Consider the following 22298-nt stretch of genomic DNA (forward strand, 5'->3'; position numbering starts at 1 on the left):
AGGAGTTTTGCCAAGAGTTTCCTATCCTTCCAGCTCAAGACCACTCCAGGGCAGGGCTCATGGGATTTCCCAGTGCTCTGTGCTTCTTTGGGGTTCAATCTATATTAAAATAAAACTAGGAGTTAAAATGGCATCGAAATGAAGGCATTCGGGAGTCTTGTTGATACAAAGGACAGCCTTGCTGGTAGAGAGCTATCATTGCCAGATGTGGGTTCTCAGTCATAATTGTTACCGTCCTAACAGTTCATTGCTTGAAACAAATTGAGATGATTGCTATTAAGAGTACACCAGCTTCAAAAGCATTAGGAATAGGGAATTCGGGATACATCCATAATATAATGATGGGCCGAAATGTCCACATTTCAAGAAGAGGAAAAAATCCTATCAGCGGGAATTGAGCAGGACTAAAGGCAATTGATCTCAACAAATGTTTGCAAATAACGTGAAATCACAGCACAGTAAAAAAAAAAAATATGTATTTGGTAGAAACCGCCGCTTTAAGGTGTCCTGGTGTGGTAGAAATGCTGGGATGCTGACTAAGGTTGGTGGTTTGAACCTACCAGCCTCAGGAATAATGTAGCAATCTATATCCTTGGAATCCTAGGGTCGCCAAATCAAAAGCTACTCAATAGAAAAGAGTTTAGTTTCTGAGTCGGATGAAAATGGCTTTACGGTTAGCTCTCTTATCCCAGTAATAAGTCACATTTAGGACATTTGGCGTTTTTAATCACATGCCCCATGGGGGAAATTAACACACAAATACAAGAGACAAATAGTGAAAGACTTCGAAGAATGATTGAAAGAGATACAAGTCGGGCACTCTCATCCAAAGAGCCCTTGCCTAGTTCCTAATGCGAAGTGGTGGTGAAGGGATGAGGCCTGGGCTCCGGGAGGGCACGGCAGAGGAGGGACAATATGCAGGAGCACTGGAGAGGACAAGTGAGGAGCGGGTATCACTGCCCGCTAAGCCGCACCTGTCTTTACTGTTGCTGAACTGCTTTTCCCGGAAGTTCGGTCTCCCAACATTATGCTTCCGGTTCCGCTCGTGCCTTTCCGGTCGCTATGGCGACGATGCGCCTTGGGGTCGAGGAGACTTTGGGGGCTCTTAATGCTGCCCTGGGGCCTGGTGGCCCCCTGTGGTTTAAGGAGACGCGCGCTCGCCACCTGCGCGCTCGAGACTTCTTGGCGCCTCGGCGCGCGCTCCAGGCCCGCCTCGGAACGGAGCAGGTGAGCGCAGGCCGTGCGGAGACGCGCGGACCGGGGGAGAAGGGGCATCAGGCCCGCTCACCTGTCCACCCGCCCACCTGCAGGTACCCGAGCCCGTAGTCAGTGCTGTCACCGGCCTGCAGGGCCCCGGCGTCGCCCCGGTGCTGAGCTGCGCCGCCACGCCCGCGGGTCTGGAGCTCCAGCTGCGGCGGCCGGCTGTCTTTGAGCACGTTCTCAACTCGGTGGCCGCCTACGCCGCGCCCGCCGCGCCTTCCACGCCCGGTCCGCATGTCGTCCTCCACTGCGAGGCGGTGCGGGGCGCTCCCTGTGCGCTCCGCCTAAGCCAGCTGCGTGCTGTTCTCGTGACCGATCATCTGGCACGAGCCCTGCGCGCTCGCGGGTGAGCTGGACCGGGGCCCAAGCGGAGAAGGCTGGACCTCGGGGGACGTAGAGTGGCACCGCCCTCGGGAATGCGCCAAGAGCGGAAAGTTGGGGAAAACCCAGGCCATGTGCGCTGGCTGAGGTGACCACCCCTCCCATCGCAGGGTGAATGTGCGCCTGGTGCCCGCCGCACGGGATCCACACATGCGAACCTTCCTGCAGCAACTGCGAGTGGACTGGCCTGCTGCCTCCGAGCGAGCCGCAACCGAAGCCCTTAGGAGCCGCGCGCTTGCTGAGCTGGCTCCTACCCAAGACGGGGATGCCCTGACCCCCGGCATCCTAGGCAGAATATGCTTGAAAGAGCTGATGGAAGTGCATGGCCTCGCAGCTGGCTATGATCCCAATCTAGACAACTGTCTGGGTAGGACATGAACCCTTCCAGGGGGTGGGGGCAGATCTAAGGCGCCAGTGGTGCCATCCCCTGCACTCCCCACCAGCTTCAAGGGCTGTCTTCTTTGCAGTCACTGAAGACCTTCTTTCTACGTTGGCTGAGCTGCAGAATGCTGTCAGGAATTGGTCTGAGGACAGCTCCCCAAGCCTGGTTAGCAACTAATGCCCTGTAGTCCTCCAGTAAGGCAGGTGTCCTGTTGTCCCTGATGTGACTGTCCTTTCTAGGCTGGGTCCCCAGATTCTGGTGCAGACATCTGTACTGTCGTGCATGTAGTAAACTGTGAGGAGGAATTCCAGCAACAAAAGTTAGACCTGCTTTGGTGGAAACTGGATGATCAGGCTCCACTCAGACAGGTGGGAACTCACTATCGTTTCTGGACCCTCGAAGCCCAGGGGTCCATCCCATCTAACCCTCATTGAATTGGTAGAGTCTGGACTGTGTCCTGATTGGCTGTTTTGAGGGAGATTCTTGACTGAGGGCAGTTAAGCTGAAGTCCTGGTGGAGTAGATGCTTTCAATCTGGGAGGGCTTTATTGGAGCATAGTGAACCTTTGTCATCTTTCGGACAGAAGCACCTGATCTGTGGTCCAGTGAAAGTAGCTGATGGTCCTGGAACCTTGACTGCCCCCCAGTACTATGAGTGAGTGAGACTGTAAAGAAAGCTATCTGAGCTACTGTAGTTAAGATGGGGGGAGAGGGGTCTCCACTGGGATTGTGCCTGCTAGCCCTCTTCTTCTCCAAATCCAGGCTTCGACTTGCCCAGGTACACAAGGCTTCAGCACTCAAACATGGCAACCATCTGACACAAGGTGTGCCTGGGAGACACTGCTGTGCTCTAGGTGGGGGGACAAATCACTTGTATCCTCCTTGTTCCCTGCAGAGAATGACTGAGCTCTACTTCCTCAGACCCAGCGTGGACAGAGATCTTTGGGATTCTTGCCGTGGCAACCATCAAATTTGAGATGCTCAGCACCTCCCCACAGAGTCAGGTGAGCCTAGCACCCCACAAGACATTGGCTGGGCTGTGGCTGTTGCTGTCCCTCACCGCAGCTGTGCTGCTGTCCTCCAGCTCCTCCTAACCGTGGCCGACAGCAACATATCTACGAAGGGCACCAAGAGTGGCACTTTTGTCATGTATAATTGTGCCCGTCTCGCCACACTTTTTGAAAGTTATAAACACAGCGTGCAACAGGGTCTGTACCCCACCTTTCCGTCCGTGAGCAGCCTGGATTTCTCACTGCTGCATGATGAGGTGAGTGCCCCACTTGGGGAGCTGGCAGAGGCCGGGCCTATTCCCTCCAGCACATTCTCTTTCACAGGGTGAGTGGCTGCTGCTCTTCAATGGTGTCTTCCCCTTCCCAGACCTGCTGAGCCAGACTGCAGCCCTGGCTCACACGGTCCCGGGGCTCCATATCACTGCACGGACAGAGCTGGTGAGGCACAGACCATGACAGACAGCGCGCGCACACACACACACACTTCTTTATTCTGAAACGGGACACACTTGACTTGTTTCCAGGTGTGCAAGTTCCTGGTGCAGCTCAGCATGGACTTTAGCTCATACTATAACCGCGTACACGTCCTAGGGGTAAGCTTATATCAAGAAGGGGTGCATGAAAAGTACAAGTTGGGTCTAAGGGGAAACAGGATGAGACCAGTAGCCCTTCTTCTCTAGGAACCACGACCACACCTCTTTGGTCAGATGTTCGCCCGCCTACAGCTTCTGAGGGCCGTGCGTGAAGTGCTGCACTCAGGTCTGGCCATGCTGGGCCTCCCTCCACTGAACCACATCTGAAGTCACAAGGTCCTGATGTTTGGGAATGTTCACAGAATCACAGATATTTGAAAGATAGACCAACGAACCACAAAACCAAGCCCCATAGCTTTGTCAGGAGCCTAAAGCCAAAATAAATTGCTGTTAAAAAACTCTGTCCAGTTGTGGAGCACGGGGGGCAGGGGATACATTCTTAGTCTGCCCAGGCTGCACTCTGACCTCAAGCTCCTGCTCTGAAGCCTGGACTCTGTGCTGCCTGTTTCCCTTTAAGGCACACTGGACACAGGCACAATCACTGTTGCACGGTGTCTGTGAGCAGACCCCATGTCGAGCATGCCAGCTACTTCAAGACACCTCAGTCATACCAGTTATACACCTCAAGCCCCTGACCCCCAAGAGCACAGCGGTGGCCAAACTCAGGACTGACAGGCCAGCAGTCCATATCCGCGACGTCTGGCACGTGGTACACAGCACTGTTCATGAAGGTGGGCTCACCATGCCCCAAACGCCAGAAGGTCAGCCGCTGGTCGATGGAGGCTGAGACCATGAGGTTTGGGCTCAGGATCTTGAGACCTGTCACATGGGCAGCATGCGCAAAAGGGACAGTGTAATCCTCTAGCACATGCAGCTCGGGTTGTTGCACAGCCTCCCCTGCGGCCTCTTCCAGCTCTGGCATCTCAAAAGCAAGCTCGAAGACGTGAAGAGAGCCGTCTTCACTGCCGCTAGCCACCAGATGGTGGCCTTCATCAATGGGCAAGGTATGAAGGCTGTTGATACCGGAGTTGTGGGCCTGGATGGTGAGGCAGGGGTTGCCAAGCTCTGGGGAAGAAGGAACTTGTCAGGAGTCAGCCTGTTTCATGTGTGAAGGTGAAGGGCTGGGTGTGGGGGAGGCAGGCACTCACGGTGAGGAAGCCCAGGCTCCGCTGGGGGCTCCAGGGCTGTGGAGCCGTTGTTTAATACGGCGGTGAGGTCCCAGAAAGCCAAGCTTCCATCAGTGGCTGCGCTGCACAGGAACACCATCCTGAGGACAAGAGGGTCAGGCAGGTGAGTGAGGGAAAGGAGGTAATGGCCACATCCACTCAACTCATGCAGACCCTCACCCAGCCTTCTCACCGCTGCCCACTGGATGCCTCATGGGTAAAGGAGTGAACCTTGAGCACACAGCGCTTGTGGTGGAAAGTTTCAGCAAGAAGCCGCAGCCGCCGCCCAGAGTCTTGCAAGACAAAGAGCCTGGGGGACAGGATTGTGGGAACAAAACTCAACACTCTTCCTGGGTAGTCAATTCCCAGCTCCCCTGTCTTAGGCACTTACCTCACTGCCCCATCACTACAGGCTGCAGCCACAAGGGGATCAGAGTCAGGGCCAGCTGGGTCAGGTTCACAAATGGCCAGGGACATGTACCTGCAGCCAATACCACAAAACTGTCACCTTGGGCTGGTGAGCCTGGGGCTGGCCCTGTAGGACCCCATCCCAGACCCCTACTCCTCACCTAGTCTCTGGGTCCACCTTGATCATCTGGTGCCGATTTCGCTGCCGGTCCCAGTACTCATCTAGCCGATGAGATGAGAGGTGCATAATGTGGCAGGCAAGGCGGCTTGGGGTGCTGGGGTCCGGGGTGACCAAGATGCTGAAGCACTGCATTTCAGCCCGGCCCCCTGCAGACACCACACGGGCTGTCAGGCCTGGCTGAAGATCCTGTGGGCCACCTGGGGTGCCAACGCCCCACACAGCCACAGTGCGAACCGAGGAGATATGGTTGCAAACTGCCGTGAGTGCATGGGCTGCGCCCGTGGTCGTGGGGAGGGCCAAGACACAGACAGTGGTGTCCTCGCTGCCGGTGATGACGATATCAATCAGCTCAGGCCCCTTGCTGCCAGGTTCTGGTTGGTCAGGCTGCATTGGGTTGGGCTCCTCAAATTCAGGCCCCAGGGTGATGGTGCCCACATGTTTCACACAGGTGATCTCTCGGCCATGCAGACCCTCGCGGAGAATCACATGTGGTCGGGTGCACCCACCCAGGGCCCGGTAGAGCATGACGTCCCCATCCTTGAGGAAGGCAAAGGCCACTGCAGCCTCTGTATCTGAAAAGGCCCAGGAACGGTGGCCTCCTCCACAGTTGACAATGTGCAGTTTCTCATGTGACCGGGGGCTCCAGACCACAAACTCATTGGAGTGGAAACCAAGGATGACCATGCTTCCGTCAGCCACCATGCGTAGCCCAGCCAGCCAGTTCATTCCCCGACAGGACTTCTGCCGGAGGACTGGCTGCAGCTGGCCACCTTGCACAAAAAGCTGGTAATAGGAGCCATCGCGCCCTGTGGTATACACGTAACCACCATGGCAGGTGACCGAGGTCACACCCTGCTTCCCATGCAGCGAATGAAGTATGGACACAGGGCTCCACTCGGCTGGGGTGCCCCCTTCCCCACCACTTATAGCGAGTACTGTCGTCCCAGCCTTGCCTCCCACCCCAGGAATCTTGAGCAGACCTGGTCTAGTAGGAAACAGCAGCACAGAGCCCCGGCGGTCCCCACACACCAGGAAGTCGCCTGGGGGCAGGAAGGCACTGCACGTGTGCCACCTCTGCTTGCTTGGGGGCAGCAGGTAACGGCAACGCTCACTGACAAAGATCTCCTTGCCAGAGGGTGCAGCTGAAATCTCCAGACAAGCCACTATCCCATCTGGGCCCGAGGCCAGCAGCAGGAGCTCCTCATAGCCACGGAGGGCCCAGCTCAGGCTGTGCACCTTCCCCTGGAACAGAACTGTGTCCACTGCCGCAGTTGGAGTGTTGATGGGGACGACCTTGACTAGGCCTTCCCCACTGGCCATGGCGCACAGACCAAAGCCCTCGGGCCCAGGGGCTGCTTCCAGAAGGCAGTAGGACTGGAAGCGCTTATCTTCCAGCAGCTGTTCCCAGCACTTGACCTCGAGATCATAGAGGTACAAGGTGCCTGTATCAGTCACCGCCAGTACTCGCCAAGAGCCAGCCAGCGTTACAGCCTTCAGGGTGCCTGTCCTGCTACGAGACTTGAAACAGAGAGCTGAGACTCCCGAGCCCGGGTACCCACGGCCTACTAGGTGCCACAGCCGGATACCTGAGTCGTCACCCCCAGTGATGACCCAGGCCTGCTGCTCATGGGCAGCTACAGCCCGGATGCCCCGGCCCTGGTGGCCCCGAAATGCTTGGAGGATCTCACCTTCATGGCTCCACACCAGGCACACACAGTCCTCTCCTGCGCTGATGAGATAATTCTCCAAGAGCTTGACCTGCCACACGCGGGCACTGTGGCCAAAACAGTGTCCAATATTCTGTACTCGACCCCCTGGCACCCGCAGGTCGCCCACCTTCCAGATGCGGACACTTCGATCTTCTGAAGCTGTGGCCAGCAAACCTTTGCTCTCCAGGTATGACATGCTGAAAATGACACCCACATGCCCGCTGACCCGCCGGTCAGGTGCCACAGGCTCATTTTCAGAGGTGGCTGCTGGGTACCAGACCAGCAACTCATTGGAAATGGCACCCGCCACCATGGTCAGCTCCTTCCAAGTGTTGCCAATCAGACAGGCAGAGGAGAGGGTGCACCTGTCTGTGCAGTGCACCTCCTGAAGGGTGCGACCCAACGCAGGGTCATAGAACACCACTGAATTGTGGCCCAGAGCCACAGCCACATTCTCCTCCAGCCAGTGGACGTCCCAGATCCAGTCAGACATGTTCCACAGGCCCGAGCGCCAGACCTCCCGGAAGCGGCCCTCCCCCCAGCTAACTTTCACCACTCGGAGCCCCTTGCTCCCAAATGCAGCTATCACAGCTTGGGACTCCAAGTCTCCGTCAAGCTCTGGCCGAACCCGGAACCCATGGATGAGATAGTGGCCGAGGAGGTTCTGGACTCGCTTCATCATCTGCAGGTGCCCAGCAAAGTCCAAGGTATACACCAGGATGTCCGGCCCCTCACCTAGATGGAGACAAACAGCTACATCAGAACCTCCCACCTAATGCTGATGACCTGTGGGGAAGGGACCTGTCAGCTGGTAACCTATTATGTGGTGATGTGTACCATCAAGTCAGATCCTACACAGCTGAACCTCCCGTGGGTCTCCAGAGGCAAAGAATCGCATGAAAGGAAACTGCCTATCTTTCTTATGCAGAGCAGCTGGTTGATTTGAACCACATGCTTCTGGGTTGATAGCATAACTCATTACCATTAAGCTACTGGAGCTCCTTACGATTCCAAAGGCATAAGCCTCGGGAAACTCTTGGCGTCAATTTCAGCTGCATTTTCCATTCTGGCCTGCTCCTCAGTTCGATTCAGCCATGAATTCCTCAACCGTGAAGCCTCTTCTTTATCTGCCTGTCTTTCATGCTTCAAACCACAACTCACTCAGCTCTAGTGCTCAGTCTTTGGCTTTATCTTTCTCTTTATACATCCACCGTCCTTTCTATCTGGCTATCTTCTTTTTTCTGGCTATCCTGCAACAACCTTTTCCTCCCTGGCCAGCAGGGAGAGAGAGAGACACACACCCCCCCTTACCTAACACACACATACACACAAACACACACACCCTACCTACCTCGCCCCCTGATGTTCAGGAGCCTCTCTGTATCTTACAAGTTTAAGCATCCTTCTTTCTCTCCCGCAGGAATGGCTATCCTGCTGCAGCAACCTTTTTCTCCCTGGCCAGTGGCCGGGGACACACACACACACACACACACACACTCTCTCTCTCTCTCTACCTACCTCGCCCCCAGATGTTCAGGAGCCTCTTTGTATCTGACAAGTATGCTCAGTGGCAAGAACAAGGAGCAGCACCCCACACACTGGTGTCAGCAAAGGCTTGTCTTTGAGTTCTAGCCCTTCAATGGGGTGAGGTCCAGTTCTGTGTACGGAGGCCTTGCTCAAAGAGCCCCCGCAGCAGCAGGGACAAAACAAGAGGAATAGATGAAAAAGACCCAGAACTGAGACCATGTCAACCAGGCTACAGAAGCCTCACTTCTCATTTCATGATACACGCTATCCTTGTGTTCTTCCACACGCTTTCCTGGGTATATCACCTCCAAACACTGGTCTCCCAGAGGTGTGTCTAGCACCTCACCTCACTCTTCAATCATATGCTCTGGATAGCCTCATACTTGACTCAAATCTCCAGAATCCAACAGCCGCTGCCTCCTGGCCATCCTGCAGGTACCTCCTGCTCCACTGACATCCTCCCCAGATTCTCTGGGTGCTCCTCATCTTGCTGAACATCACACCCGTCACCCATCCTCCTGTTACAAACATCTTCATCCTCTCTCAGCTTCCTAGCTCCAAGTCTAGTGGATCTCTCCTAACAGGTTCACAAATCCTGACAAGGATTGGTGCTTCTGAGAGCAGCAGCGTTTCTTCTATCACTTCTGACTTGCAATCTCAATCTTTCATCATCTGACAAATAGTTATTGAGCACTGATAAGCCCTGCTCTTCCAGACTAATCAGACATACACAAACACAAATTTAAAAAGAAAATCGGCTCTCGGGTGGATGCTGCTGTGTCAGCACGCGGGAGCCCGGGTTCGAACTCGAAATAAACTTTGTTAATTCGGTTAAAAAAAATCACACAATAACATCATTACAAGTTTGGCAGATTCTACTGAAGAGAAACCAGAGATGATAATATCAGGACAGCCTCTCAGAAAAAGAATTAACTGATCCAAAATTCCAGGAGCACTGATGCTGAGACAAAAAAAAAAAAAAGTGGGGGGTGTCTAATTTAACCAGAATGGCTGCATGTTAAGGAAAATCACCTTGGACTCTGCTGCCTGTGCTTCCTCATCTCCTGTAAGGAAGAGTGGCGTCGACCCTCGATGGCCATATCAGGAGGGGCCTTATGTCCTGCTTGGCAAGGTCTCATTTCCCACTTCTTCCCCTCACCTCTTGCCCCAACCCCCCCAGCATCCTGAATTTCACCCCCACTTTCCCCGCAGAGGCCACACCCCCGCCCGCTCCAAGCCACGCCCACCCAGCACGCTCTGTCCCGCTCCCGAGGGGGGCTTATCCTCCTGCTCCACCTCCTAAAAGGTCCACTCCCCCCACCTTCTCGAAGACCCTTACAACCTCCTCCAAAAAAGTAACTGGTTAGCGTGCCCTTTCCCGGGGGGCCCCTGCCCTGTCCATGCAGCCTACAGTGCAGGAAGGTCTGCATTAGGAATATCAGTTTTGGTCTCCTGGGCCCGTCCTCGTCCTCGTTGCCTCCTGGGGTCCCGTCCCGCAGTCCCTCCTCCTCCTCCTCCCCCCTCCCCCGGACATCCCTTTGTTCCCCACAGCACTGCCAGAGCCTCAAACCAAACCTCACCCGCCAACAGCCGGTCCCCCACGCATTCCAGGCCCGTGACCGGGAGAAGTATGAGCTCCGAAGCGGCCCGCGGCCACACGTAGTCGTCGTGAGCCTCCATGTCCAGCTTTAGATGCAGTGGTCGCCACCAAGAAAAGGAGCTGCGCTCTCGCGAGATCGACCCTTCCCCGCGCTCCGCGTTGCAGACTGACTCCAGCGCGCTTGGCTACAGGTAGCCGCCGAGGGACGCCCAAGCACAGCTTCTGTCCAATCACAAGCCTCCTCCCGGTGGCCCCGCCCTCCCTCTGCCCCTCACGTGACCTCGCGACAGGGCTCTTGGCTGGAACCACGAGTCTTCCTCTCCCTCCAGCTCTTCTCTACCTTATTTGGCCAGTGGCTCGAAGCCGTTATAATTTTATTTGATGTTATCAGGAAAGCTTGGGTCTGTGTACAATAAATAACATGAATACAGGAACTGTGCTCCAATCAACAGCTGGAGGCAGGGGGTGGGCAAGACATCGGCCAAGCCTTTGGTCTGCATCAGGACGAGGCGTGGGGGGATGGCAGCCACCCTGAGAGGGAGGTCCAGGCACATCTTCCCCTCAGAGCTCCACATGGGCGTCGCGATAGGCTCGATCAAGAGCCCACTCGGGTTGTGAGTCGGCGCCACCTTCCCGGGCCAGGCGTGCCATCTCCTGCTGGAAGAGCGCCTGCCGCGCCTGGCTTGGGTCTACGTTGATCCAGTTGTTGGCAATCCACTTGGTGCCACGCGTGACCAGGCAGCCTCCATGCAGGGAGTAGTCGTCCACGTCGCCCACCCAGCCTGTCAGAGGAGGGTGGTGTGAACAAAGGAAAGGCTGGGAGGGGTTCTAGGCTGGGTTGGCCCATGCTTGCCTCAGGTGCAACTATTCAGGGCCCATCCTTGTACACTTCAAGTAGCAAACACCAGAGCCCAAGACGTTCTGGAGACCTCAGCATCTCAATTAACTAGTGTTTTGTCCCTATCGCTGGCTCTCCAAGACCAGCTTTCCCAATGTCAGGCCGGTTCACTGCCCTCTCCAATTTGGGTTGGCCAGGGTCATGAGAGTAAGTGGGTAGGGAAGAACAGGTCAAGATGACCTAGAAGCTCAGACACTCTGTGTGGAGGTCAGTTAGGATGATCTGGAGGGGATGGGAATGGGGTAGACTGGGGCAAAATACAATTTAGCAGTGGCTAGAAACAGCCCTCTAAGAGGCTGGGTAAGGGGATGCTTTCTTTAGCACACCTAGGCCTGATTACAAATACTCACCTTGCCCATCAGGCAGGTAGTTGTACCAAAAGACTGCCGTGCCCTGCTGGGGCTTAACACGCAGATTCCCCTTGTCACAATGCCTCCGAGTGTCACGGAGGTCAACATTATCCTGAATCAGACTCTGTGGGCAGCAAGGTGGTGGGGTTTCAGGCTACCCCCACTGTATGGCCAGGAGCCAAGGCCAGAAGTCCAGGGGTGTGCTTGGGCCTTCCTCCCAGGCCTGGAGGAAAGTTGAGTCCAAGGCCAGGCTAGCCGACCGGGGGTAAAAGCCCGGGCAGCCCTTACCATTTCATCATAGGTCCTGTTGTCGGCTACAGGGAAGACAGTCTCACCTCCGCCGGTGACGTTGTTCAAGTAAAACAGCACTGTCATATAGCTGTAAGGCAGAGGGGCTACTGAGCCAGTCTCCAGCCACATGGCATTCTCAGAGGCTCACCTGTGAGCAGGATAGGCTGCCGGGTTCCCAGGGACGAGAGGGCCAGGCCAATGCCAAGATGCCCCTAGTATCTCCCTCCCACAAGCCAGATTTTGTTAGCAGGATCACAGGTGCATTTAGCTAACCTATGTGGCCCTGGGTCCAACTAGGAGCAGTAGACTAAGCAGCAGAAGCGGTAAGGTCATGCAGGAGTGGTCAAGGACTGCCAAGGGGTTGAACCAGAGCAGCCATATGGGAAGATCTACCTCTGTACTTTGGCAAAGGGGAGGACAGGAGAGAGAAGCTGAAGCCTCCAGCACTAGAGGCAGAATCAATACCTGGGAGAGGGTGGGAAGAACTGGGAAACCAGTCTCTCCTCTTGGCTCAGACCTCTAGGGTCAAGTTTGACTGTGGGTACCTCAGTTTCTGTCGACCAGAGGGATCAAGGTGCCTAACAGCTACCACTATCCTGTCACTTGGTAAACAATTTAGAGGGAGACAAGCGCTTTATGGAGCCAAATGTCTTCCGTGTTCTCTGGCCCCACGCAGAGGGGACATGCCCACAGGATAGGACTGCGCCACGAGGTGCGTGCTCCGGGGGTCAAAGCAGCCCACTGGTAGAAAGTACTTGCCGGCAAGAGGTCTCGAAGGGTACAGACTCGTTGGCCACCAACTTGGTGTGAGAGCAGATGGTCTCTGGGTACACGGGCCCACTGTCCACATGGGCGTGGTAGTGGCCACCCTCGCCATACCGGACAACTTGAAGTGGCTCGCTGAGCTCCACGATCTCAGGTGACAAGCGGGTGAGACGCAGCACCCTGGTGGGCAGCGGGCAGTCGGCTGGGCACCCTGAAGGAGCCGGCCAAGATGGACCCCTGGCCTGTCCCAATCTCCACTCCTGCCCACCTTCCCTGGAGGCCCTGAACCATCCCAGACTGGCCAAATAGGTATATAAAAGGAATCTATGGTGAGCCCTTTGCCCTCAATGGTAGATACCCACTGAGTAGAAAAGATGAGTGTCCACTAAGTCTGTGGGACTCAGACCCAGGTCTGCTGGCCCTACTGCATCGCCCTCCTACCCTGGAAAGAGGTTATTCAGGAGATCTTTTAGCAGAGATAAGGAGTCATTTCTTCTGATTAGCTAAAAACACATTTTCCATTTTTAACCCCAATTGAATAGTCATTGCCTACAAGTAGGGCTAATTTGTCTGTTAATTATTGCCTATCTTTCCAATAGGTTCCCATTCTAGTCAAAGAAGTGAAACATAATCTTGAAATAACTAATCAATTTTGTCCTCTCATACCCGGGTTAGGGGCCCCTGTTCCCCATCTCCCCTGTACCAGGCCAGCGGTGGGGGAGGAAAGCCTCAGATGCTCACCTCTGGCGGATGGCACGCATCACGTGGTGGGCACCCTCACCCTGGTACAGCCACGTGTGGTGGCTGTTTCGTACCAGCTCACTGGTCTCGGCCTTGTGACTCCTCATATACTTGTGGAAATCCCGAAGGTCCATGTTGGAGAATTCCTGCAGACTCAGTACTCCTGTACAAAGGACCTACCCATCAGTGCCCGCCAAACACACAAGGGGAGACTGAGGCAGCAGGTGGCACCTCTCAACCTATCCCCAAGGTGGCAGCAGTCTCTTGAGTCAAGTACTAGAGCACCATGTGCACCTGGACCCAACCTCGATTCTTCAGATGAACCTGGATTCAGTCATGTCAGGCCCTAAGCAAAGTCCCAAGGAAATGAATAGTCATTTCCTCCATGAACTCTGCTGATTGAGGCCTGAAAGGGAAGAAGCCCAACCTCTATTAAAAAGGCCAGAGCTGAGTGTCCAAGGAATCCTGAGCCATGTGGTCTTAGGACCACTGCGCCCACTAGCCTGGCTCTGAAGAGTGTGGTAACCACCGTCCAGTCTTGGAGAAGGTCAAGAAAAGAGCTGCCAGCATCGAGCCTCTGTCAGGGGCTTCCACACTGGAGCATGCAAGCTGGGGCTGGTCCCCAGGGGAAGCACCTGAGATCATGAGGCACTGCCGACCCAGGTTGTTCCCCCAAATAAGCACCACCTCTCCGGTTCTTATCCAATCTACAAAGCCAGGCCCCTGCCCTCCTGGAGTTTTCGAAGGGCAGTTAGTGCCTTTGCTTCATTTTATCCTCCCTGACCCAATGGAAACTCTTAACACCTTTAGCCCAGATTTTTCTGAGAGTGGGGCACACTCAAGAGCCATGAGCGTGTCATTAGCTCTGTACATGGGAGTGGTAAAACACCCCTCCAGCCACAGGTGGAAGCCAGATCCTTCAATCTGGGTTCAGCAGCCACATGGTTGTTACTCCATGCCCCGTTTCCCTGCTGCATCTTCCTCACTTGATCCAGAACTTCAGCATGAGGGTGACCACCCCACCTTGGAAACTTCCTGGGAATTTCTCAAAGGGGAGAGGGAAGCAGGGCAGCGTCTCTGACCACATTTACCCGAGTAGTTAGCAACAGCACAGCTCGAGGTGACAGGAGAAAGGACGGAGACTTCAGTTAGACCAGGGAGGCTGTGCACAGAGGTGGACCCAACATGGCTGGAGAGAGGCTGACGCAGCTGGGCCAGCAGCCATGCTCAAGTCTGGCCTTGCTTCCAATCTGGTTACTTTGCCCACCAAGAGTCCCATCTCCTACACCTCAAACTGCCTTAGAAAGTCAACAAGGTCGCCAAGATTTGGTCTCAGGCGTCGCTAAGTGGTCTGGGAGGGACGGGCCGCCTGCCTTCCTCCCAGTGGTGAGGAGCAAGGCTGAGCCACCCCCTCCACATAGAAGCTTAGATGCTGGGCAGAGGGGCTGCCCTGGTTGCGATGTGGGCAGTGACTAAGCGTTCAAGATGGTGTACGTGAAAGTGAGCCGGAGGCTCCCAGGGACAGAAGTGTGGTGAGGTGTGAGCTCACCGTCCCCATCAGGATCGGCCTTGATCGCGGAGTACATCTCCTGAATACTCTCTGGAGTCATCCACCGTCCATTTCCCAGGCGAGTCTGAGCCAGGACCTGCAGCATGAGGGTGTTCATCAGAGGTGTGGTCCCAGTGACAGCGAGCTGTCACAGCATACATGTCCTAGTTCTTGCTGTAGGGTTAGGGGTTCAGGTCAGAGTTTGGGGGCCTTGGAAAGAAGTGAAGGTGGGCACAAAGATTCAGAGGCATCTAGAAAAGCCAGAGGGTAGTCTACTCAAAAGGCATGAGGGTCGAGGCACTTCCCAAGCTGGCACTGCAACCTCTGTGAGGTGTGCTTGTGGCTGGCTGAAGATAGTGAGGGACTGTCCCATTCTGATACTCCAGTGGGATGGGAAAGGCCAACTCCTAGGTGTGAGGCACCAAGGGAGGCCTGGCCAGGGCATCGCACCGGGTCCCTCAGAAATCCAGGCTCAATGGACGCTGTGGGGGATAGATTCTCACCCGGCCATAAGTTTGACTACAGATCAAACTTTTCAGTTGACTATGGATCAAACCTTTCCCAGATATCCATGAATAAGGGACATGCAAAGTGCAAGAAATGTTGGCCACCCCATCTTCCATGTGGGACTCCCAGATATGGCAGCAAAGAATTCAGAGCCCCGCCTGGATGCTGTGACAATAACTCCACCACTCTCAGGTAGCCAGCCTCCCCTGACATCCCCCGGGATTTACAGCAAGGGGACCCCCGGGGATGGAGAGGGGGCCCTAGACTTGGACATGCCCAAGTTAGCCCAAGGTGGTATCCGACTCTTGATACCAAGGCTAAGCTGGGCCGCAGTCTTGCTACCAGCAAGGGGTCACTTTTGGGTCACTCCCATGCTGTGCTGACCAGAGGTCCCAAGATCCCAACCTCACGGAGCTGCAGGCGACCATCGTGGTTCTGGTCCAGCAGCCGGAAGAGGTCCAGCTGGCTGACCTGCATCATGCCCATTGCCTCTTCATACTCTTCAGTGGGTAAGATCTGGCTGCGCTGTAACCCCTTCATCTGGGCCAGGTGGATGATGAGGCGACATTCCTCGTCACTCAGGAAGCCAGGGATTTCTGCCGGAAGAGAAGGGCAAGGGTGAGGCTTATGACTGAGCCAAGCCGTAGATGCTGCCTCCCTCCCTGCACAGCTCCTGGGGCCAGAAGCTCTCTCTCCTAGTAGCACCTGCCCTTACATCTAGCTGGTTATTGCTTTCTAGCATTGTTCAAATACAAACAAGCAGAGGCACAAGACATCCTTGCATGGGATCTAAGACAGTTCAAGGGCCATGCTCATCATGCTTCTGCACCAGTGACCATTGATGGACCATCTAATCAGGGTGGGTTGTCGGCATCCCAGGCTGGGAGGTCAGAGGGAGTGGGGTGCACGCAGATTTCTGGTTGATGCTGGTCTCAGAACTTGGTCTGGGTGCCCTTTGCTTCCTCAATTCCTTCAGGTTCATGCGTACCAAGTCCATGTCCCATCCCGAGTACAGGTCAGGCTTGTGGCTGAGCTCAGCTGACCAGACCCTCTCATTTCCCAGGAGGAAGCTGAAGGAGCTGGAATGTCCATGCCCTGGTATCCCCAGGCAGGAGCCCAGGTCCTTGTAAAGGCAAAGGCTTTCCTTGGATGGAGAACACAAATCCCTGCTCACAGTCGAGAAAGGATGAATCACAGATGCCATGTCCTCCAAGAACTCCCGCAGGGGGCTCTGCCTTGTTCACTGACCGGTTAACGTATGAACAATGCAAAGGTTAGGGACATCGACCTCCATGTATCAGTTACAATTGGATCTTTGAGCAACACGGTTTGAACTGTGTGAGCCTAAGTGTTTGAGTGGATCTGCTTAAAATGTCCTGCGAGCTCATTATCTCAGCATGAGCTGTCCATCTCTGCAAGGAGTAACACCTGCTCATGGGGTGCTGACGAACGACACCTGAGCTTCCCACAGTACCAACAGGGAAAAAAGAAAAATGTGCATGTAAGCGGGCCTGTAAGGTTCAAACATATGTTTTCAATATACTACACTAATCTTCCAGTGCATCGTTGCCAAGACAAAGGAAAGTGGCCATTCTGAGTCAAGATGGGGATTGTTTATAATTCTAATCATAAGAGGTTATACGTAGGTAGCACAGGCTCTGCCTGGCATGGTCCTAAGCACGTCATGGATATCAACCTGTTAATTTCTGCCCCTGGTCTACACTACCAGGCCCAGCTAGTTTGTTTCCTGGTCAATGAGGAAACCCAACCACAAAGAACAGACACTTGTCAGTGGCTGCCTAAGATGCTGTATTCTTGAACTGCCCCTCAGTTTCCAGGGGCAGGTGGCCTAGAAATGATGACACTGTGGATAGGACAAAGGTCCCCACCCACCTGTGGCCTACAGGACACCTCTCCCACAACCCACCAAAGCCAGAAAAGGTGTGAGCTGGCACTTGGAGGCGGCCCTGCTAGACAATGAGCTGGGACAGATTGCTAAGCAAATAACCTCTTTAATTCTTTTCCAAATCTGCACCCCACCCCACCCCCAATTTCATTGGTTTGTTCAATGCCTGTACTCCAGAAAGCCAACAGTCCCCAGCCCTGCAAAACACCAATCAAATGGAACCACTCAGGACAGCGTGCTGAGACTTAACCAGGTGGGTCTAAGCCCTGAAGAGCTGGACAAACGCCTGAGCAGGTGTAGATGAGGGCAGGAGGAAAATGGACTGTTTGGTCAGGGTCGCCCCTGGCATTCACAGGGAAGAAACACAGGGCCTACAGAGGCGATGGAGGAAGGGACACCACCTTGAGGCCTCCCTTCATCCTTGGTCTAGATCCACAAATATCAAGGTTCTTGAACACTGAGGTGGAGGCAGGGAGCACCTCTCCCATGAGATGTGAGAGCTGTATCTGCTCAAGGAGTCCCAGCAGATGGAGCTGTGGCCCTTCCCAGGCCTCGACCCCTGTGGTGTCCTTCAATTCCTCAGCCTGCCTGATCCTGTGAACAGCTCTTCCCTCAGCATCCTCCAAGAGCAAGGGCGCTTCCCAGAGCCTCCAGCGACCACGCCAGCAACAATGGGTCCTTTCATTGCATGAGGACAGGGGCCCCTGCAATCTTTGCCAATCTCAGTTCTGGCCGGAGACTGCAGGACCCTGAAGGCCTTTCAGAACAAGAGGGAGGGCCCTGCCTTCTCCCTCCAAAACAGGAGTGAGGGCTCAAGGTGCAGGGCCTCGACCACTCCTCCTGACTCTGAGATGAGACGAGACTATGAATCCTGCTAGATTTGGCTTCTCTTTTCAGGAAAGCAGCCTGAGCTACAGGCAGAGGGGGGATGGAGGAGAGGACACAGTGCTGGCAGCTGAGATGGGGGGATGGAGGTGCTAGCATTCAGAAAAGCAGGCTGCAGGGCAGTTGCTAGGTGACCAGAGCATTGTTGCCCAGCAACCTCAGGGCGTCATCAACCACACAGCTGCAGCACCTGGACTGTGGAGCAGCCCTAGCTGACCCTGCAGTCCCCAAGACCTGGTACTGAGTATCAGGGAGCCCTTGAGCCTGTCCTCTGAGGGTCACTTAACCCTGCAGCAATATGTGCTAGGCACCACAGGTCAGCTGTGCCTCCATGGTGGTCGGCTACAGCTACCGCTGGCCACCCCACGCCCACTGTTGCTGCTTCCCTGAACGCCATGGACTGTGCTGCCCAATGGCAGCCCATGGGAGACTCAGCCTGGCCCCCTTAGCCCTTCCAAATCACTCATCAAGGGATCAGGTAAATGGGTTCCTCTGGAGGAAATGAAGGGGACCTCCCAAAACAGGAGTCTGTCTCTCAAAGGGTAAACAGTGAGGAAGAAATGGGAGCCTTGTGCTGACAATGCCCTGACACAAATGGACACCTCACACCAGCCCCTCTTTCGGTGCCAGCAGGGTGCGTGCCTTTCCAAAGAAGACCGGGAGGCGCTCTCTGTCAGCAAGTGTGGGCAGCCCTGAGCACGCTGCACCCTCTGCACCCTCCTTCCAGTTCGTGGCTCAGTGTGAAGGCAAATGCTAAGAATACCCAAATGCTACGCTTGGTTAGAGCTAAAAAAAAACAACCCAAACAACAACAAACAAACAAACAAAAATACAACAAAACCCCCCAAATCAACAAATCCTTTTTTAAACATGGGTCATCACTGAAACAATTCCAACTTGCCCAACAGGAGCTGGAGGAATGCCCTTTCCTGAAACCCTGTTCCCAAGAGCAGAGCCTCAGGTAAGAGGGTTTATTTAGTTCACCAGGTGGAGCTGACAGGGGCGGGAGCCGCCTCACAGGCTGTGCAGTCCATGCCCCTCAGATCCATCTCAGCAGGGAGATCTGCTCTCCCTGCACAGCGGAATATCCTCTGTCCTTTGCACCGTGGACTCCTGGATGGAGCTGCTGGGGGCCGGCCGCTGCCGAGGTACAGCTGATACCCACCCTGAGTCGTCAGCCGCAGCTGGGCCGTTATGCCAAGTAGGGAGGGCCACGGCTGCCGACTGCCTGTAGCCACCACCTTTGTCTGGAGCTGGGCCAACAGAATTCACACCTAGCCTTGTACAGGTGACACTATCACCATTAATACTGGTCAGAGGCTCTGACAAAGGTAGAGCTGTGGTCTCTGCTGTGGCTAGGCAAAATGCTGGGCTCCCCTGGACACACAGAAAACCTTTCTGCTGCCCCATGGGGATTTATAGCCGAACCTTCCCCAGGAAGAGCTCACTTATTTTCCATGGACACATCTAGGTGGTCCTGCCTGAGCAGGGAGTGTGATCTGCAGAGCAAAAAGGATAAGGAGGCTCCAGCCAGCACCTTTCTCCTCTTCCCAGAGACGGGATGACCTATATCACTTACAAGCCCCTTATCCTAAACTGAGCAAAGACAGACACGTAGCCATGAGCTGCTGCTAACTGTCAAAGTCCAGATGGACCCACTCCTACCTGTTTACTCTCAGTGAGTCCACGGCTCTGTCAAACTGCGGCAGACACACGGAACAGCAAGGGTGAAGGACGACTAGTGCAGAAAGCTGCGTTAAGCTGCTTAAAAGCCTGAACTAAAATGCTCTCCCCACTTGTGGGCCTCCAATGTTTGCCAAGAACAGTCGTCTTACACAGCTGCCCGTTTTCCTGAGCTAGAAGAGAGTGCATCTGGAAATCTCATCATAAAGTGATGATTTTAAAATAAAATGTTTTGCATACTAGCGGCAAGTATCCTTTTATAGCTAGTTCTTGTGCAGAGACCACTGGAAGTGCCCTCTGCTGAGTGCCGTGTCAGGCTGGGAAGGTGTGGTAAACCCTCTAGCCAACTACCATCACTCTGCAAACCAGATACAGAGCAAGATCAGGTCCCCTCTACACTGCTCACCTTCGGAGGCAGAGATGAAAATAACACGTGACTGCAGAAAACAGTTTCCAATGTTTGGTGGGGTTTTTTGTTTGTTTGTTTTTAAGTGCTAAGACGGAAACTGAGGAGGATGATCTAGCAAGGTACCTAGGAACCTCGAAGGACAGATGGTCTGAGGAGGTCCCTGAAGAGGGGAGAGCTAAATAGATTCCTGATGGAGGTGAAGGCATTAGTGGCAAGAACCAGGCCTGAGCCTTCTGGTGGAGGAAACAGCACGTACAAAGGCCCAGATGCAGCAATGAGCTTGGTGTCTGTTTATCAGCAAAGTGGGTGGAAAAAAAAGGAGGAAAGAACATGGAGTCTGAGAGGTGAGAAGGCGTAAGGGCACAGAATGAGACTTGAAAGTGTAATGGGAAATTTGGGGGACCTTTAAGGGAGAGCATGATGAGATCTGATCAGCCAGCTAAAGAGAGAATTAACGTGGAATGAGATGAAGCAACGAGAGCAGTGAGACGTGTAAAAAAGGCAACATCCCCAGAGAGGAGGCAACGACTGAGAACTGGAGCACCTCCCTTTTGAACTAAACTTGTCAGATGATGTCCCCGTGGCCCAAACCTATGGCAAATGCTGCGACAGCCAGGGGAGGGCCTTTAGTGGCCCAGGTCACAGTCATGATATGCCTCCAGGGCAGGTGGGAAACCGGAAATGCTCCCTGAAGAGACAGAATGGAGGCTGGACTGCATGGGGTCTTCTCTCTGAAGTGACAGAATTCCCATGGAGATGGGGACACCTTGAGGTACCCTGGCCCTTTACTTCAGCTTTTGTTTTGAGCACACACCCCTTGAGTGTTGGCATGTCAGGTCCCTGAGGATACTGAACCACAGGTTTGGAACAGCAAGAGCAGCAAGGCCAGAGCTCACAGGAGGCCCACTCTCCTTGGGTGAGAGCAGCCAGACAGCTAATAAGTGGACAGGCAAGCAAGTACAGAAATCAGACAAACCCTGCTCCTTCTTGGGGAAAGGGAGTCCTTCTTTGGATTTATTCAATAACATAACATTATTCAAGATCTACCCCTCATTGGTACCCTGTCCCTTGTGGGTTCTCTCTTTTACGACTGGACTTCTTGGATACTTCTGTAATCACTGCTCTCATCTTCACTCCCTCATCCTGACACACACAGAGTACCTCATGTCCCCAGATATCAAGCTCTGCCAAACAGAAGACTGTCACAGTTTCCTCCCAGAAATGGGATAGTTTGAACCAGGGGTCTTTCCTTAACGGCAGAGCACTTTAATTATCGCACCACCAGGGCTCCCCTGGAATGTCCAAAGACAGAATAAATTTTTAGCTAACAAGCCTCTGGGTCACACTGCCCAGCCCTGTGATGCTACAAGAAGTTAGGGGTCCTTTGAGAGACAGGGTGCAAAGGTCACCTTGTTACTCTCTGGCGCGGGCGAGGATGCGCACTTCACATTGGTAAACATCTGGATGAAAAAAAGAAAGGGCTACTTTGAAGCAGCCATTTTCAAAACAGATGTCACGTGGTCAAGATGAGTCTCAAAGCAGCGAGAGACGCGAAGCCCCCACGGGTCCTTCCCCAGGAGCCCGGAGCGAGCGACTTACCGAAGAGCAGTGGCTTGAGGCTGAGCGTTCGGATGAAGTGATCTCTGCCGGCGACCAGCTGGACTTTGCGCTCGTACCCTACCTAAGGGAGAGAGGCACAGCGGGCATCTCTGTGGCAGGGCAGCCTGGGCCTCCTTCTCGTCGCCCGGGCAGGAAGGGGACTGTCCCCTGGCCTGGTGCAGCTGTGGGCGAGGGGTGCCAGCACACTTTGTGCTCGGGGCAGGGAAGGAGTTGGGGTTCTCCTGCTCGGTCCCGCAGGACCTGACGCGGGTGAGACGAGGGGATCCTCACCTTGATGCCCTCCAGCCGAGTGAGGGGGCCCAAGGTTGGCGCGGGCCCGGGGCTCTGGACGCGGCGCTGTGGCCCCGGGTCTGTGCCCTCGTCGCCGTTGCTGTAATGCACGAAGAGGAGCAGCGCCAGCACGTTGCCCAGGTACAGGTGCACGAACACCATCAGCACTAGGAAGTAGGCGCGCGAGCAGATGCCGCGGGGCTTGCACAGCGGCCGCACCGGCACGTCCTCGCCGCCGCCCAGCCCCGCCGTCACCTGGGCCCGGCCG

The 22298-nt window shown here is 54.7% G+C and overlaps 3 protein-coding genes across 3 annotated transcripts in view; 1 reads left to right on the forward strand and 2 right to left on the reverse strand.

The window, feature by feature from the left end:
- Window positions 1-1062: 1062 nt before the first annotated feature.
- DALRD3 (DALR anticodon binding domain containing 3) lies at window positions 1063-3832 on the forward strand. The gene is made up of 12 exons (XM_006892925.1): window positions 1063-1227; window positions 1311-1606; window positions 1752-2008; window positions 2109-2188; window positions 2263-2391; window positions 2607-2677; window positions 2785-2846; window positions 2944-3026; window positions 3107-3289; window positions 3357-3470; window positions 3557-3625; window positions 3713-3832. The coding sequence occupies exons 1-12, from the start codon at window positions 1063-1065 to the stop codon at window positions 3830-3832; spliced, it is 1629 nt and encodes a 542-aa protein (XP_006892987.1).
- A 334-nt stretch (window positions 3833-4166) lies between these two features.
- Window positions 4167-10239, reverse strand: WDR6 (WD repeat domain 6). Its single transcript, XM_006892926.1, has 6 exons — window positions 10137-10239; window positions 5301-7764; window positions 5123-5212; window positions 4925-5041; window positions 4714-4832; window positions 4167-4630 (listed from the first exon to the last, which is right to left on the reverse strand). Exons 1-6 carry the CDS (start codon window positions 10234-10236, stop codon window positions 4167-4169), a joined length of 3354 nt encoding a protein of 1117 aa, XP_006892988.1. The 5' UTR covers window positions 10237-10239.
- Window positions 10240-10717: 478 nt separating this feature from the next.
- The window catches only part of P4HTM (prolyl 4-hydroxylase, transmembrane (endoplasmic reticulum)), an 11924-nt gene continuing 343 nt past the window's right edge, over window positions 10718-22298 (reverse strand). The window contains exons 2-10 of the mRNA XM_006893017.1: window positions 22031-22296; window positions 21740-21821; window positions 15663-15853; window positions 14751-14847; window positions 13202-13364; window positions 12455-12640; window positions 11693-11783; window positions 11405-11528; window positions 10718-10938 (exon numbers count right to left, since the gene is read on the reverse strand). Coding sequence (XP_006893079.1) covers window positions 10718-10938; window positions 11405-11528; window positions 11693-11783; window positions 12455-12640; window positions 13202-13364; window positions 14751-14847; window positions 15663-15853; window positions 21740-21821; window positions 22031-22296 — 1421 coding nt within the window. The remainder of the gene's footprint in view (window positions 10939-11404; window positions 11529-11692; window positions 11784-12454; window positions 12641-13201; window positions 13365-14750; window positions 14848-15662; window positions 15854-21739; window positions 21822-22030; window positions 22297-22298) is intronic.

The sequence above is a fragment of the Elephantulus edwardii genome, unplaced genomic scaffold (assembly GCF_000299155.1).
Source record: "Elephantulus edwardii isolate Elephantulus edwardi_28Jun2011 unplaced genomic scaffold, EleEdw1.0 scaffold00121, whole genome shotgun sequence".
In the NCBI taxonomy this organism is placed as follows: Eukaryota; Metazoa; Chordata; class Mammalia; order Macroscelidea; family Macroscelididae; genus Elephantulus; species Elephantulus edwardii.

Coding starts and splice junctions, on each gene's coding strand:
- DALRD3 (XM_006892925.1), top strand. CDS start 1,063: ATGGCGACGATGCGCCTTGGGGTCGAGGAGACTTTGGGGGCTCTTAAT. Junction 1,228..1,310: donor CCCGCCTCGGAACGGAGCAG/GTGAGCGCAGGC, acceptor GCCCACCTGCAG/GTACCCGAGCCCGTAGTCAG. Junction 2,392..2,606: donor ATCAGGCTCCACTCAGACAG/GTGGGAACTCAC, acceptor TCTTTCGGACAG/AAGCACCTGATCTGTGGTCC.
- WDR6 (XM_006892926.1), bottom strand. CDS start 10,236: ATGGAGGCTCACGACGACTACGTGTGGCCGCGGGCCGCTTCGGAGCTC. Junction 5,213..5,300: donor AAGGTGGACCCAGAGACTAG/GTGAGGAGTAGG, acceptor TATTGGCTGCAG/GTACATGTCCCTGGCCATTT. Junction 4,833..4,924: donor GAGGCATCCAGTGGGCAGCG/GTGAGAAGGCTG, acceptor TCTTGTCCTCAG/GATGGTGTTCCTGTGCAGCG.